General features: G+C 41.9%; 5 protein-coding genes across 5 annotated transcripts; 3 read left to right on the top strand and 2 right to left on the bottom strand.

The window, feature by feature from the left end:
• Positions 1 to 896: 896 nt before the first annotated feature.
• Positions 897 to 2,891, bottom strand: BCR41DRAFT_386652 (hypothetical protein; the record flags this gene model as incomplete). The annotated part of the gene is made up of 5 exons (XM_022027817.1): positions 2,628 to 2,891; positions 1,622 to 1,788; positions 1,464 to 1,559; positions 1,219 to 1,261; positions 897 to 1,103 (listed from the first exon to the last, which is right to left on the bottom strand). The coding sequence occupies exons 1-5, from the start codon at positions 2,709 to 2,711 to the stop codon at positions 897 to 899; spliced, it is 597 nt and encodes a 198-aa protein (XP_021881295.1). The 5' UTR covers positions 2,712 to 2,891.
• Positions 2,892 to 4,191: 1,300 nt separating this feature from the next.
• Positions 4,192 to 4,717, top strand: BCR41DRAFT_336780 (hypothetical protein; the record flags this gene model as incomplete). Its single annotated transcript, XM_022022044.1, has 1 exon — positions 4,192 to 4,717. A coding segment is annotated over one exon (526 nt), but the record flags the coding sequence as incomplete, so codon positions are not given.
• Positions 4,718 to 5,414: 697 nt separating this feature from the next.
• Positions 5,415 to 7,946, bottom strand: BCR41DRAFT_396509 (hypothetical protein; the record flags this gene model as incomplete). Its single annotated transcript, XM_022028812.1, has 3 exons — positions 5,415 to 6,301; positions 6,392 to 7,650; positions 7,747 to 7,946. 3 exons carry the CDS (start codon positions 7,944 to 7,946, stop codon positions 5,415 to 5,417), a joined length of 2,346 nt encoding a protein of 781 aa, XP_021881293.1.
• Positions 7,947 to 9,148: 1,202 nt separating this feature from the next.
• Positions 9,149 to 9,880, top strand: BCR41DRAFT_396508 (hypothetical protein; the record flags this gene model as incomplete). Its single annotated transcript, XM_022028811.1, has 3 exons — positions 9,149 to 9,208; positions 9,564 to 9,625; positions 9,778 to 9,880. The coding sequence occupies 3 exons, from the start codon at positions 9,149 to 9,151 to the stop codon at positions 9,878 to 9,880; spliced, it is 225 nt and encodes a 74-aa protein (XP_021881292.1).
• Positions 9,881 to 11,025: 1,145 nt separating this feature from the next.
• On the top strand, positions 11,026 to 14,766 carry BCR41DRAFT_422309 (hypothetical protein). The gene is made up of 2 exons (XM_022030138.1): positions 11,026 to 11,383; positions 11,499 to 14,766. The coding sequence occupies exons 1-2, from the start codon at positions 11,175 to 11,177 to the stop codon at positions 14,707 to 14,709; spliced, it is 3,420 nt and encodes a 1,139-aa protein (XP_021881291.1). The 5' UTR covers positions 11,026 to 11,174; the 3' UTR covers positions 14,710 to 14,766.
• The last annotated feature ends 2,180 nt before the right edge of the window (positions 14,767 to 16,946 follow it).

Below are 16,946 nucleotides of genomic sequence, written 5' to 3'. Positions count from 1 at the left end.
AGTAACATCAACACTGTTCTCTTAACAACAGAAAAAAAAAAAAACAATGGTTGACAACAACTGAAGCTTTTTTTGCTTTGTAATTCAAATGACCCATTTCTAGTGCGTTTCAAAGCCATGGTAGAGGCACATACTAATGTGCCTGATCTCAAGGATGAAATCAAAGCAAAAAGAAAAGGAATAAAAAAAAAGACTTTTGACTTCAACGATGCTGTTGCTGTTGTTGTTATTGTTGTTGTTGCGGATCAACCTACCCCTCTGCACGCGCATCCTAACCCTTGAATGGTAATGGAAAATAAATCAGTCATCACACTCGAAACTATCATTTAGATAAAGGGATCTCTTGACCTAAGAGTAAGCCTTTCTTTCCACGCTGCATTCGCAAACGATACTTCGTATATCATTACGCAATGTCCTCTATCAGGTAAGCATATTCAATCTCGTCTTTTTTTTTTTTTTTTTTTACTCAAGACAAGCGAACAAAGAGAGACAAGCTTTAATACAGACGGGGGTTTGAGATATTAGCGAACCCCGTAGCATTGCAGGCAGGTAAACTGGACTAAATGTTTAGCAGTAGACTGTTTAGTTTTCTCTTTCCTAGCCTGCGGGACAGAAGGTCAAGTGAGCAATGTTCAGTAAGATCAGACTTTTGGAGATAGATTGAGGGAGAGGTCTAATGATGGATGCTTCGCACATTGGTGCTGGAAGCAGCCGCCTAAGGAGATGCTTTTTTAAATACCTCAATATCGGCACCGTTCAATCATTGCAACGTTCCAAGGTACCATCTGAGAGAAAGACGAATAGCTCTGTAATTTACTCCAGGAAAACAATACCAAGACATGTAATGTTCATCTTTTGAGGAGAATATCATGCATTCTTGAACTTATCCATATCGTTCATGGGAAACAGCAAGATTTATGGAAGCAAAAATGAACAGTTGAACAATAGTTCTTTCCGATTGTCTCTGTTCTGCCAGGGACAAAGACAATAACATTGTCAATGAGCTCAAACATGATCAAGATGAGAAAAGCGCCAAAGCTTAGATTCCAAGCCTCTAAAGATCCTCCAAGAGAAAATAGTGGTAGTGCATTGATATCGTTATGCTATGCTATTCATATCTATAGCTCTAGGCGTGCTCTTGGATTCAATATTAATCATGTCAATAAACTGCTCTGCTTGATCAGAGTATCAATCTCAGGTCATAAACATTAAATTTACCTTCATGCAAGAGCATTCTCCATTTCCAACAAAGATCAAGTCACTTTTAGACAAAGGATGGAATCACAACCAAGTGGACCCATGCAAGGCTAGCATCTGTTACTGCAACGAGTTTGTAAGAGTCAAGCGAAAAGGCACTTCCTGAAGGATTCCTCGATTTTCAAATAAAGAAGTTTTCCACAATAACTGGCTATGAGAACCATCCCTATTCTCCCAAGCGAAATCTATCCACAGACCAATTTTACATCGGATGGGGGTTCGTGCCGAGCATTACGCATGATATGGTTACCCTGATGCCTTCATTCCATTGTTCCTTTTGTCTTTTGATAAATTCGAACATACTAAAGAACCCAATAGAACCACACATGCAGAGAACGACGAATTGTCTTTCTCTATTGTTCACCAGGCCCTGACAAGAATCCAAGAGAACGACGTAGAAGTCATTGATGAAAAAGTTGAGTAAGTTCGTAGATTCACTCCCTTTTCATTCGTTTGTCTCCAGGGGCCCATCTCCCGGTTAGTATTGAAGGCAGGCCGAATTGCGTTCTCTGCCGCTACAAGACAAATATACTAAAGGATTCTAATTACAAAGCCAAGACTCCAGCGCCGTGGAAATGTGTGAAGTGTAATGTCCCTCTCTGCCTATTCTCCTCCAGAAATTGTTTTCTTGAATATCATGATATCAAAGACCTTTAGCCCTCAATATCACACCAACCGCCTATGCTCACCCTCCCTCACAAAAAAACGCAAGATAAAGTAATAAATGAAGAATAAACATCTCGATTCCAACCTCTTTTACTGACATTTATCATATGGCGTTACGTGCATTTAGTGCCCATAAAAATCTGGAACAAATTTGTTCTGGAAACAGACGAAGGGATAAGAGACCCTTGCAAACTCGGGCGAAATGGAATTCAAAAAAAAAAATGCATTCCATGCTCAATGTATAAAATGGATGAATCTTTTCATCTTCTTCATCCTTTTCATCATCCTTTATCAAATAATCTCCAAGATGACTCAACAATACCAACGATTCCGAAAAGCTGACAGCGACATCATTGAAGAAGTTGGTGTCAGGATTGCTTCCATCTCTGCAAGAAATGGCGACTCGTCATACTATGTGTGTTTGCAAGACATTCAGGATGTGTTTCCAGATGCACAGCGATTCAAGTTGGATGGACATCCCATCCTGTTCCTCCAAGACCGTGATGGCAACAGGTGAGAGCGTTTGTTTGTCCTATCATGACTTCGAATGTGCCTAACATCAACTCAGGAACAAATTAATTTATTTTTCTGCCCCATTAGAATCGAGCCTCCACGGATTGCTTTCTATCCTGACAAGGTCCTGGACGTCATTACGGGAGTACCCCAGTACAGTAACAGTAACAGTAACATTGTCCTCACTTTACCTTTCTTGGAGAAGTCGACCAACCTAACATCCCAAGATCTTCCTTTATCATTATCAAACACGGCTCCTCCATCTTTCGAGTCATCCCTCACTCCTCACAACATTGGACAAACCGAGATATTTAACTCCGAAAAGAGTATAGAGTTACCGCAAAAGATCGATAAGCAGGGCGACGGAACATCTGGACTGCAGCAAATGCTTCAACTACAATCGGAGATGCTTAAAGTGCAATTTGAAATGCTTAAGCTGCAACAGGAGACCAAAAAGAAGGACGATGAGATGCTTAAACTGCAATATCAATCCCCCTATAGATGCGCCATCCTTCAAAAGCACGTCAGCGCCGCCCTCGCTCAGAACTTTGAACTACACGAGCACCCAGTCCCTCGACTCTTTATAATCTTGCCTGACGATACTGACAAGTGGGACCCAAGAAATGTCTTGGGGAAAAAGTTTCGCCTTCATTTCCTTTGCGAGTGTGGAGATCATACCGCATCAGCAAGCGATAGAAATCAGAGCCAAATTCACATTACTCAACATTATGGATATGGAGTTCGAAGCAGTATAGAGTTCTTCCGCAAGTATGGGAAATACATGGTCATCCTTTTACAGTGGCTCAAGTTGGAAATGCCCATGACGGCTTCTCTGATGCCAACCTCATATCTCGATGCTGGTATCAATTATTCGCTCGACTATATGAAAGCGCTCGCAAATGAGTATTCGGCCTTGAAGAACATCAACGCAGTTGATGACTATGTGGCCCTTGAACTTGAAGGGGCAGATCTTCGGCAACTGGGTACATTTCTTCAAACCAAGAATGGAGAAAATAAACTTGGCAGCTTGTACAGAGTCACATCGGAAACAGGGCATGCCAAGTGGGTTTGTTTTGATCACTATCTTTCGATGTATAGAGACGAAGAACAGATAGCGTTTGAGAAAGCAATGGAGTTGAATGGCGGCGGTGAATATGACTTGCAGATTGGCAAAGTAACTATCACGTTAAAATCCAGAACCGCAGCTAAAGAATTCTATGATGCGCTGGCGAATGTAGAGCGAATTTACGAGTTGGATATTACATTCAGATGGAATTGGACTACAGCTGATCTTGAAGCATTAAGAGAAGTACTTAGAGGGTCAAGTATATCGATCCTTCAGCTTGAACTCGGAGAGTTTCAAGAAAGTAATATCTGGAAGTTTTTTTCGTCATCTACGCGATATCAAATACTTTCTCGTATCATAGGGCTTCCCATCTTGGGGGCGGTTCATATTATCCTACCCCCAAAATCTATCGAGTTCTCCACCCTAAGACTCGAAAGATCACCAAACCTTCACAAGTTATCAATTGAGCTGAGATCTCGGAGGATTGAACCTAGTGAACTTCGAGTACTTGTAAATGCGCTCAAGACCGACACGGTTTTAACCACTTTGGACATGAGGAACAGCTCGATTGGGAATGAAGGAGCTCTTGCACTGTCAGAGGCGCTCAAGTCTAACACTAATTTGACTACCTTAAACTTGTCCAGCAACTCAATGGGAAAAGAAGGAGCTTTTGCACTATCTGAGGCACTCATGACTAACACCACTTTGACTATTTTACACTTGTCCAGCAATGCAATCGGGGAAGAAGGAGCTCATTCACTGTCAGAAGCGCTCAAGACTAACGTCACTTTGACCTTCTTGAACCTGCATTACAACTCAATTGGGAATGGAGGAGCCCTTGCACTGTCAGAGGCACTCAAGGTTAACACTACTTTGACCGCTCTAGGCCTGGGAAACAATTCAATTGGGAAAGAAGGAGTTCTTGCACTGTCAGAGACGCTCGCGACTAACACTACTTTGACTACCTTGAAACTGGGATACAACTCAATTGGGAATGAAGGAGCTCTTGCACTGTCAGAGGCTCTCAAGATTAACACAACCTTAACTGGTTTGGACTTGTCCGACAACTCAATTGGGAATGAAGGAGCCCTTGCATTGTCAATGGCACTCAAGACTAATATAGCTTTGACTGCCTTGGATTTGTGGAGGAACCCAATTGGAAAGGAAGGAGCTCTTGCACTACTAGAGGCGACCATCACAATAGTATTTGAATAGTGTAGGAAAATAACTTATTCCAAATAATTTGCTGATCTGCAGTAAAGTGTTCATTGCAACATTGCTTTCTTTAGTAAGAACACTTGCATTCTGTTCCAGTGCTTGCCATCATAGAAATCCTTAAGGGAGCGGCGACATTAACAAAATAAAATAAAAATGGCCCTCATCAGACGATCGGCTCCAGCCATTGTTAAAGTTTGAAGGGTGCAATGGTACAAAGCTTATTTAATGATTGATGACTAAGTGCAAGGCGCTGTACATTGGTATTCTATTGAATCGATCATTCGACCGCACACATTTTAGATGAGAAGCTATTGTAACAAGAGCAGTTTAGATGAGAACAGTATTGAATGGATAGCGGGCGTTAAACATACTACGGTTGTTTCCAGGCGATCATTAACCCATTCTCATAGCTCTATACCTATGATGCTGCCAAATAAAACGAACTCTTAGCAGCATTGGTATGTTAGGATTCTCTTGCAAAGAGAGGGACCAGACATCGAAGGATCAAAAGCCACCAATGTTATGAGCGTTTGCTTCCAGCAGCCACTAACTTATTTGGTCAAACTAATATTCTTAGCTATCAAGATTACATTGCTAACCAAATCATCAAATAAATCTAATGATGGCTCATATTCATCAGTCAACTTCGAATGTGTTACGCCGCCGGCAATTTTGGATGTCAGTAAAGATACCCTCACGTAAAACGGATCCGCGCCGCAATAGTCTTGAGCACCTCAGACAGTGCAAGGGCTTCTTCCTTTCCAATTGAGTTGTCCCTCAAGTCCAATTTAGTCAATGTGGCGTTAGTCTTGAGCGCTTCTGACAGCGCAAGAACTCCTTCCTTCCCAATTGAGTTGTAATGCAAGTTCAAAGTAGTCAAAGTTGTATTGACCTTGAGTGCCTCTGACAGTGCAAGGGCCCCATCATCCCCAATTGAGTTGTGCCTCAAGTCCAAAGTAGTCAAGGATGCGTTAGCCTTGAGTGCCTCTGATAATGCAAATGTTCCTTTATTCCCAATTGAGTTGTACCTCAAGTCCAGAGTTGTCAAGGTAGCGTTAGCTTTGAGTGCCTCTGACAGCGCAAGAGCTCCTTCCTTCCCAATGGCGTTGCTGAACAAGTCCAAAGTAGTCAAGGATGTGTTGGCCTTGAGTGCCTCTGACAGCGCAAGAGCCCCTTCCTTCCCAATTAAGTTGTGCCTCAAGCGCAAAATACTCAAGGTTGTGTTAGTCTTAAGTGCATCTGACAGTGCAAGAGCTCCTTTCTTCCCAATTGAGCTGTAACGCAAGTTCAAAGTAGTCAAGGTTGTGTTGATCTTGAGCGCCTCTGACAGTGCAAGAGCTCCTTCATCCCCAATTGATTTACTACTGAAGTCCAAACAAGTCAAAGTTGTATTCGTCTTCGACAGTAACAGAGCCCCTTCCTTTCCAAGCGAGTCGTACTCCATGTCCAAAGTAATCAAAGTTGTATTAGTCTTGAGTGCTTCTAACAGTGCAAGAGCTCCTTCCTTCCCAATTCGGTTGCACATCAAATCCAGCGTGGTCAAAGTCTTGTTAGTCTTGAGTGCTTCTGATAGTTCCAGAACTTATTCATCCCCAATTGAAAGGCCCTTCAAGTTCAACGTAGTAATAGCGTTATCGTCCCTGAGTGTATTTGCGAGTGATCGAAAGTCACTAGCATCAATCTCTCGAGGCTTCATCTCAATAGTTAGCTTTTGAAGGTGTGGTGGCCTGCTGAGTCGTAAACTGGGGGCCTTTATAGTGTTCGGAGGTAAAACAATATGGATCGCCTTCATGCTGCTAAGTTCTATGATGTGAACAAGCATTCCATATCTGGGAGCCATTGAAAGTATTTCTTTGGTGGTGCTTTCTTGAAACTCTCCGAGTTCAAGCCGAAGGATCGATACACTTGACTTCTTTAGTGCTTCTTCAAATGCTTCAAGATCACTTTTACTCCAATTCCAGTCAAAACTGATATCCAACTCGTAAACACGTCTCGCATCGGTCAGCACATTGAAGAATTCTTCAGCTGTTGTTTTGGTCTTCAATATGATGGTCACTTTGCCTAGGTGCAAGTCATATTCGCCGCCATTCAGCTCCACTACCTTTTCGAACGCTTTTTGTTCTGCTTCTCTATATGTTGAGCGATAGTGATCAAAACAGACCCATTTGACATGGCCTGTCTCTGTCGTGATGCTGTACAAGTTGCCAAGTTGTTTGTCTTCATCATTGTTTTGAAGGAATTTCCCCAGTTGCCGAAGATCGGCTTCTTCAAGTGCCTCACACTCACCGATTTTGTTGATCTTGCTCAAGACTGGGTACTCATTAGGGAGTGCTTCCATATATTTGATCGAATAGTCGATACCGGCATCGAGATTAGGAGTTGGTACCAGGGAAGCTGTCAAAGGCATCCCCATTTTGAGAGAATGTAAAAGGATAAGCATGTACTTTCCATACTTGCGAAAGAACTCTGTGCTGTTTCGGATGTCATATCCTTCATGTTTGGCAATATGGATCTGGTTCTGATTGCTTTTGCTTATCGTTGCAGTGTGCTCTCCACATTCACAAAGGAAATGAAGGCGGAACTTGCTCCTCAGGATATTCCTTGGGTCCCACTTGGTGGTGTCAACAGGCAGGACTATAAAGAGTCGAGGGATTGGGTACTCATGTAACTCAAAGTTCTGGATAAGGATAGCAAGTCTGTCAAGAACTTGCTGCTGCAGTTTAAGCATTTCGTCGTCCTTCTTTTTGGCTTCCAGTAACAAGTCAAGCATCTTTTTGGCGTTTTCTTTAGTCTCTAGGATCAAATCCGTAGTCGTTTTAAGGCTGGAGCTGCTACTATTACTGCTGCTATTATTATTGCAGACCTGTGGTCCATCTGTAATGACATCCAGGATCTTGTCAGGATAGAATGCAATGCATGGGGGTTCGATTCTAATAGGACAAAAGTAAAAACAAAACTTAGGATATGCAATTGAGTTCTCTTACTTTTTGTTCCTGAGCAACACATACGATAAATAAATACTTTACCTGTTGCCATTAGAGTCTTGAAGGAACAGGATGGGATGTTCATCCAGCTTGAATCGCTGTGCATCTGGAAACACATCCTGAATGTCTTGTAAACACACATAGTATGATGAGTTGCCATTGCTTGCAGAGATGGAGGCAGTCCTGACACCGACTTCTTCAATGATGCCAGCTTTTCGGAATTGTTGGTACTGTTGAGTCATGAGATAATTCGAGGATAATGATGAAAAGTAGGAATGAAAAGATTCGTTCCATCTATTTTTTATACAATGTTTTTTTTTTTTTATTTTTTTATTTTTGGCTTCGACTCTCCATCTCATCCATTTCTTTATTTTATGGAGTGATTCTGGTGTATCATTCATATTTCTTTCCACTCGAGGACTAATATGGCTCCTCATGCCATATTATTCTTCAGAACAGCTTCTCCATTGATCCACTGAGCGTACAGTTACTCTCTAACCACTTGGGAAATCGGTCCTCTCATCCACCTTTGACATCGTACACGGAATGTTGTCGTCTATGACCACCGAGCACTGGAGAGTTTCCCAATCCCTTGCATCTGTTGCAATGTGTACTTTTTCCTATCCCGCATCGGATGGCCACTTTCGCTTCCTATCAGTCAATGTTGCTCCAAGCTGATTATACTCTGCGTCAATCCTTAAATAAAGTCCTCCTTTCTGGACAGTAACTCCAAGAATATAGCCATCCAAACTAGAACGTCGAAAATGCAGGAAATAGTCATCCCTGACCAGATGCTCGACACCCGTTTAGATGCTCTAAATTAGAACTGCGAGTGGCGCATCTACTTATGAATTCTGCCTTGCATGCATTTTATTCGTGTGGTGATTAAACGCGTAATTTGGTTCTATAAGGCACGTGACACCCATTTTCTTTTTTTTTCTCTCTCGTTCTTGGCATGACGCGTAAACATTCCTCTTCACTCACTTCATTCACTCTGCTCAGCAATTGCTTCTGTCTTCAATTCAAACCTGCTTCCCATAACATGAGGTTGCTTTACAAGGTTATCAAGACTAGCAAGCGCAATGAAACGAAGTATAGCCACAAGGTAAGGGATTGGTTGTGACTAAGAACAAGCATAGCGTGTGTACGGATTTCAGAGAAAGGATGCGAGCAGGGTCCTCCGTGGGTACATGAGAAGAGTACAGTCTATGCTAAGGCGCTGGATTGCTTCTCGCTATGACCTCGCCTCAGAGCCCGGGACTGAGGTGGTGCTGGATTTGAGCTTGTTGTTCTTGTTTGCTCCGTTGGGTGTCTTCACCTCTCCATGTTGAGCATGGATGGTGCAGCAGCTTGAACGACATGTTCTCCGTCAGACTCGTGGGTCCATGAGGGGGTTGTTGTACCACGCAGTTGATAATGTGGTGCAAATAAGTCCCTCCTCCATATGGCCTCATCCGACTTCTTTGGAGTCCACTTCCCGTTGGACCTATCTGGGAGTCATATTGTAAGCAATTCTGCTCATCATGTTGGTTGCTCTTTGGGTACATGAGAGACACATAGTCGATGCTAAAAGGTGTGGACTGTCTCTTGCTATGACCTCCCCATGAGTCTTTTTGGCTCTTGGCAGTGCTGCAATCGATGCCTGTTGTCTCTTTGAGGCTGATGGCTATGACGAACGTTAGGAATCATCCAATTGCGGTTGTTTTCATCGTTGGATGTCTGGGACCCCTGCCCCTGAGGAAATGAGCAGATTAATAGCACAAAGGAAGTTGTGCGGTTGTGTTTTGTCTCTTCAGCTCACTAACCAATCCCCAATTATTTTAGTTCTTCTCATTAGATATTGCCTATAACTGAGCAAGATCCCCATTGAGCAGGCAGCTACCGCTGCTCACCAGCCAGGTGCTAAAGCAGGCACAAGTGAGTAAGCAGAGATATTCGCACCTTATCGCTCTGTTAGATAGAGGGACAGCAACTGAGATACACAAGGATGATCCAAATGATGACAAGAATGACAATGGAGGTATCTCAGGTTAGTGCAATACCATTAAAAGCTCTCTTAATGTGTTCAATGAGCGAAGGAGATACGGACCCCAAGGATGCGTCTTTTGCAGTAGATGCATGTTGTGATAGTGGAAATGCCAGCAGCTCTAAAGATGGCAGGGTAGATGACTTGTAGCAAATAAAATAAATATGTCAATAAACATTTATTTGGACAATGAGCAACAAGTAACATGTAGTGTGATGTGGCTAAAGTAAATAGGACAAAGGCCCATAACATAAGCACAGTGGCACCGCATTTGCACACCCATGCTCACAGGCAGCCAGCCCTTGATCAAGAATAGAGGCAGAGTATCTTGACAACACCAGCCAAGTTTGTCTTTCCCTCCTTTCCTTTGAAGAGGCTGACTGCGATTAAATGAAGTAAGAGTACATTATGAAGAGTACTATTCAAGATAATTCAGTGGAATATGAAAAGATAGTAAGCACAATGCATTTAAATAAATGTATGCTTACTCTCGTCATTTGCAGCTCCACAAGCGATAAGTGTCATCAACAAGTCATAATGTTCTCTTAATGTCCGCCTTTCTTCTCTTCGCATATGGAAGCATAAGCATAAGCATGAACAAGTAGATATTCAGCTATTGACTCTGGCCTTGCTATATTTTTTAAACAAAATAAATATAAAATAAATAAAAAACAAATAAAAATACGAAATAAAAAATATGGAATAAAAAATAAAATATGGAATAAAAATAAAAAATGTAAAATAAAAATAAAAAATGTAAAATAAAAATAAAAAATGTAAAATAAAAATAAAAAAATTCCTTACTTCATTTCCTGGAACCCTTGGACTTAATTCATTTTCTCGCTCTCCTATACACTGTCCATACTCTCCGTATGATCTCCCTCCAGCTACGCCTTCCGTTAGTTCCCACATGAGGATTAACTCCTCCATTAGCGTTTATACGGAACAGATACTCCTTTCAACTACAGTAGACCATCGATTGAGGAATATTTCACAAAGTACCCTCTGCCAGTGACAAAGATAACATTGTTGAAGAGCTCAAAGGTGACCGGGAGGACAAGCACAAGGATGAGGAAAGCACCTTAGTTCAGTTGTCAGGGTGGGTGGTATTTCAGGAAATTTGCAAGAAGAGAGAATGATACGGCGCCATTATGTGGTCCGTACTGTATCAACAGCCCAAGGCGCACTTAATTGTGTCTGTAGTCATCATTTGAGAGCCAATCAAAGACTGCATGTGCATGTGGATAGCTTTTCTAATTTATTAGGCACAGCAGATGAATGCATTCGACAGACCTGTATCCTTGTACTTTTGTACTCAAGCGGTAAAGCCAGACAAAAAAAAAAAGATGGTCGGCGACTCCATTGCTCAGAAAATGAAAATGAGAAAACCCTTCAGCTTGTCATCATTCATCGAATAATCACCAAAAAAAAGAAAAAAAGAAAAATGACACAAATTCATTACCAACAGTTCCGACAGGCTGGCACTGGAACGATTGAACAAGTTTGTGTCAGAATTGATTCCACCTCTCGAAGCAATGGCGACTTGACATTCTATGTGGATTTGACGGACATTCGAGACATGTTTCCAGAGGCAATACATTTCAAATCCGATGGAGATCCCATCCCATTCCTTGAAGACTCTAATGGCAACAGGTATAGTATAATATTTACTTTATCAAGGTGCCTTGTCAATTGCCTTGGAAAGAAAAAAGAACCAAATAAGTGAACTCGATTGGACATTCATGTCTTTCTTTTCTTATTCTATTAGAATCGAACCTCCACGCATTGCTTTCTATCCTCACAAGATCCTGGACATCATTACGGGAACGTCGCAGTCCAGCAATAGTAATATTGTCACTAACTTGTCTTCCTTGGAGGAACCACAACAACAGGAGACTAAGGAGAAGAGTAATGAGATACCTAAAGAACTCCAACGTCAAGCCCTCGACAGACTTGCTATCCTTCAAAAGCATGTTAACGCCATCCTCGTCCAGAGCCTTGAGCTACACGAGTGTCCAATCCCGCGACTTTTTATTATTTTACCTATCCAGCAGACCGAGTGGAATCCAAGGAATATCTTGAAAAAGAAGTTTCGCCTTTATTTCCTCTGTGAATGTGGGGATCACTCCGCAACGACAAGCAGCCAGAGCCAAATCCATATTGCCAACCATAATGGATATGAAGTTCGAAGCAGTATGGAGTTTTATCGCAAGTATGGAAAATACATGCTCACCCTTTTACACTGTCTCAAGGATACATCGTCTCCGACGGCTTCTCTGGCACCAATCCCGAATGTCGATGCCGCTATCAACTACTCGGTCAAATATATGGAAGCGCTTTCCAATGTACATCCGGTCTTGAGCAACATCACCACAATTGATGACTATAAGGTACTTGAAGAAGCCGATCTTCGACAACTGGGAACATTCTTTCAAACAAATGATGAAGGCAATCAACTTGGTAACTTGTACAGGATCACGACCGAAGCAGGTCATGTCAAATGGGTTTGTCTCGATCACTATCGCTCGACATATAGAGAAGCAGAACAGAAAGCGTTCGAAAAAGCAGTGGAGTTGAATGGCGGTGAATATGACTCGTACCTTGGCAAAGTGACCATCACATTGAAATCCAAAACCACAGCTGAAGAATTCTTCAATGCGCTGACCAATGCAAGACGTGTTTACGAGTTGGATATCATCTTTAACTGGAATTGGACCAAAGCTGATCTTGAAGCTTTGGAGGAAGTATTAAATAAGTCAAGTATATCGGCCCTTCGACTTGAACTCGGAGAGTTCCAAGAAAGCACCACCGAGAAATTACTTTCGACATCCTCGCGATATGGAATGCTTGTTCACATCACAAAACTTAGCAGCATGAAGACGATCCATATTGTTTTACCTCCGAACACTATAAAGGTCCCCAGTTTACAGCTCAGCAGGCCACCACACCTTCAAAAACTAACTATTGAGATGAAGCCTCGATTGATTAACACTAGTGACTTTCAATCACTCGCAAATATACTCAAGACCGATACTGCTATAACCATGTTGAACTTGAGGGATAATTCAGTTATGGTTGAAGGAGCTCTGGCACTGTCAGAGGCACTCAAGGCCAACAGATGTTTGACTACTTTGAACTTGAGGAACAACTTAATTGGAGATAAAGGAGTCATGGCACTATCAGAGGGACTCAAGGCTAACAGGACTTTGACCACACTAGATTTGATGGGCAACTCCATTGGGAAGGAAGGAGCTCTTGCACTGTTAGAAGTGCTCAAGACCAATACAACTTTGGTCACTTTGGACTTGGAGTACGACTCGCTTGGGAAGGAAGGAATTCTGTTGCTGTCGAAGACGAACACAACCTTGACTTCTTTGAACTTCAGATTTAATGCAATTGGGAAGGAAGGAGCACTTGCACTGCCAGAGGCACTCAAGGCTAACATTACCCTGACTGCTTTGGACTTGCGGTACAACTCAGTTGGGAAGGAAGGAGCTCTTGCGCTGTCAGAGGCACTCAAAGCTAAGACAGCCTTGACTACTTTGGACCTGCAGGGCAACTCAATTGGGTATGAAGGAGCACTTGCACTGTCAGAGGCACTCAAGGTTAACACAGTCTTGACTACTCTGAACTTGGAAGACAACTCAATTGGGAAGGAAGGAACTCTTGCGCTGTCAGAGGCACTCAAGGCTAACATTACCCTGAATACTTTGCTCTTGTTCAGCAACTCCATTGGGAATGAAGGAGCTCTTGCACTATCAGAGGCACTCAAGGCTATCACAGCCTTGACTACTTTGGACTTGTCCAATAACTTAATTGAGAATGAAGGAGCGCTGGCATTGTCAGAGGCACTCAAGATTAACACAACTTTGGCTACTCTGAACTTGGAAGGCAACTCAATTGAGAAGGAAGGGGCTTTTGCACTGTCAGAGGCACTTAAGGTTAACACAACCCTGGCTGCTTTGAACTTGTCGCGCAACTCAATTGAGAAGGAAGGAGCACTTGCACTGTCAGAAGCACTCAAGAATAACACCGCTTTGACTACCCTGAACTTGGAAGGCAATTCAATTGGGAATGAAGGTGCTCTTGCACTGTCAGATGCGCTCAAGGCTAACACAGCCTTGACTGCTTTGGACCTGCAGGGCAACTCAATTGGGTACGAAGGAACTCTTGCATTGTCAGAGGCACTTAAGGCTAACACTATCCTGACTACTTTAGACTTGTTCAGCAACTCAATTGGGAATGAAGGTGCTCTTGCACTGTCAGAGGCGCTCAAGGCTAACACAACTCTGAACGCTTTGGACTTGTCCAATAACTTAATTGGAAAGGAAGGAACACTTGCACTGTCAGAGGCACTCAAGAATAACATCGCTTTGACTACCCTGAACTTGGAAGGCAACTCAATTGAGAAGGAAGGGGCTCTTGCACTGTCAGAGGCACTCAAGGTTAACACAACCCTGGCTGCTTTGAATTTGTCGCACAACTCAATTGAGAAGGAAGGAGCTCTTGCACTGTCAGAGGCACTCAAGGCTAACACAGCCTTGACTACTTTGAACTTGCAGGACAACTCAATTGAGGAGGAAGGAGCGCTTGCACTGTCAGATGCACTCAAGGTTAACACTATCCTGACTACTTTGAACTTGCGGGACAACTCAATTGGGGATGAAGGAGCACTTGCACTGTCAGAGGCACTCAAGGCTAACACAACCCTGAACGCTTTGGACTTACCCAATAACTTAATTGGAAAGGAAGGAGCATTTGCACTGTCAGAGGCACTCAAGGCTAACACAGCTTTGACTACTCTGAACTTGGCATGCAACTCAATTGGAGCTGAAGGAGCAATTGCACTGTCAAAGGCACTCAAGGCTAATACAACCCTGACTACTTTGAACTTGTGGTGCAACTCAATTGGGGATGAAGGAGCTCATGCGCTATCGAAGGCACTGAAGAATAGCACCACTTTGACTGTAGCAGTCTAAATGATAGCAGGTTGGATGACTTGAGCATCATAATGATGTTTGAATATTATTCAGTCCAAATAAATAACTGACTTGCAGTAGCCAAGCATTCATTCCGACGTTGCCTTTTGATCTTTCGACGTTTACTCTTTCTCTCCTTGCAAGGGGATTCTAACGTGCTAACGTTGATGGAGGCTCCCCGTTGTATAAAATAAATTTAAAAAAATGCCACCAAAAACAATTGGGCGTGATGAGTGATCCAATGCACCTGTAAAAAATAACTAAATCGCGCAGCCGTTCGTTTTCCTCCACACACGCAACCTCATATTCGGTTTTTGAACCTGGCAAAAGCACTGTTGGTTAACATCCATTTTCGCATTCCGTCTGCGCTTATAGGGAGAATATTTAAATACGATGGTTTATAATTTTTATTCTTTTTATTTATTATTTTAACAACTACGACTAGGGTATAAGGGTCTTGAGGATTAATGTTGGCTATTTTGACTATCTCTAGTGTATCAAGTGCGTTAAGTATCTAGGATGCCTTGGGTATCTTTGGTGTCTTGAGTGCCTTGTGTCCAGAGTTCTTCGGGTGTTTCGGAGGGTATATTGGGTACCGTTGGATGTATCGAGCCTTCTAGACGCCTTAGGGTATCTTGGATATCTTGTGTCTAGCAGGCCTTGGGTACCTTGGCGCCTTGAGCATCCTGAACACCTTAGACACCTTAAACACCTTGATTAATATAGTTGTTATTATTATAATGTACACATTATATTGGTACATATTATAGTGTTACATATTATGAGTAAATATTATAATGTTACATATTAAATATTAGTTATTAAATTTTTTTTTTTTTTTTTCTTATTTTTTTTGTTTTTTTCGGCTTTTTTTTAGTTTTATATTTTTTTTTGCTTTTTGTATTTTTATATTTTTTTTTGTTTGCTTTTTGTTTTTTTTATGCATTTTTTTTTGCTTTTTTAATTCTTTTTAATACTTTTTTTTTGTTTTTGTTTTTTATAATGTTTTTTTTGGGTCTTTTTTTTTTATGATTTTTTTGGTCTTTTTTGTTTTATAGTTTTTTTTGGTTTTTGTGTTTTATGGATTTTTTTTGGTTTTTGTGTTTTATGGATTTTTTTTGGTTTTTCGTGTTTTTTCGATTTTTTTGGGTTTTTCTGGTTTTTATGGGATCGGCATCGACCAAAGCCCTTCGTCGGGCTTGGGGAAGGCCGGTCCTAGGTTCGGCCAGAAGAGAGGCCAAGAGCCTGGATGCCTGTCAAGGGACGTGGTAGCTCTTATTGTGGTTGTAGTGACTGAAAAAGAAAGCGAAAGAGAAAAGAAAAGAAAGAAAAAGTTAGCATCACAGTCAGTTAACACAAAGTATGAGAGCTGTGGTCATTATTTTTTTTTCTTATCAAGTAAGAGTGGATATGTTTTTTTTATCTTTTTCTTTTGGGAGTGGAGCTTCTTACCTTTCATTTTCGTCAAAGTGGTTGAAGGATAAAGAAAAGAAGAAAAAGAGAAAGAGTGGACAGATGACACCTTTATAAATGTTCGTTTTTGAAAGCCAAGAGGCAAGTGACATCATCCAACGTTGTTCATCGCTCTATCGATTCAATATTCGATTTAATGCTGAGATTGTATAGTGAAAGAGACGAAGCAAGGGAGAAGAAGGGTCAAGCAAAAAGAGCCGAGAGAGATTCATGTGATGTGCGCGCGTCCATTGCCCTTACATCTCTCACATCTATTGGTCCGTCCTGTTGGTGGCAAAAATTTAGAAATTGAGACAGCGAATAGCAGCAGATGCATGGAGTCTATGCCGCTCATTATCCGCTTCTGATGTCATCTATACTCCTCTCATACCTCTTGGTACCAGAGCAAGCAAAGACCTCCCATACTCCAAGGGAAGAAACTTATTTAGACAATGAGCAACGAGCAACATGTAGTGTGATGTGGTTAAACTAAACAGGACAAAGGCCCATAACATAAGCATAGTGACGGTTGTATTTACACACCCATGCTCACAGGCAGCCAGCCCTTGATCAAGAATAGAGGCAGAGTATCTTGACAACACCAGCCAAGTTTGTCTTCCTTTCCTTTGAAGAGGCTGACTGCGATTAAATGAAGTAAGAGTACATTATGAAGAGTACTATTCAAGATAATTCAGTGGAATATGAAAAGATAGTAAGCACAATGCATTTAAATAAATGTATGCTTACTCTCGTCATTTGCAGCTCCACAAGCGATAAGTGTCATC

This window comes from Lobosporangium transversale, assembly GCF_002105155.1.
Source record: "Lobosporangium transversale strain NRRL 3116 chromosome Unknown BCR41scaffold_19, whole genome shotgun sequence".
NCBI classification, from domain to species: Eukaryota; Fungi; Mortierellomycota; class Mortierellomycetes; order Mortierellales; family Mortierellaceae; genus Lobosporangium; species Lobosporangium transversale.
The sequence above is the reverse complement of the archived record's forward strand: the minus strand, read 5'-3'. Positions and strand labels throughout refer to the sequence as shown.

Excerpts from the sequence above, each read along its gene's own strand:
- BCR41DRAFT_422309 (XM_022030138.1), top strand. The coding sequence starts at position 11,175 with ATGACACAAATTCATTACCAACAGTTCCGACAGGCTGGCACTGGAACG. Across the intron at positions 11,384-11,498 it reads GAAGACTCTAATGGCAACAG|AATCGAACCTCCACGCATTG; the intron begins GTATAGTATAAT and ends TTATTCTATTAG.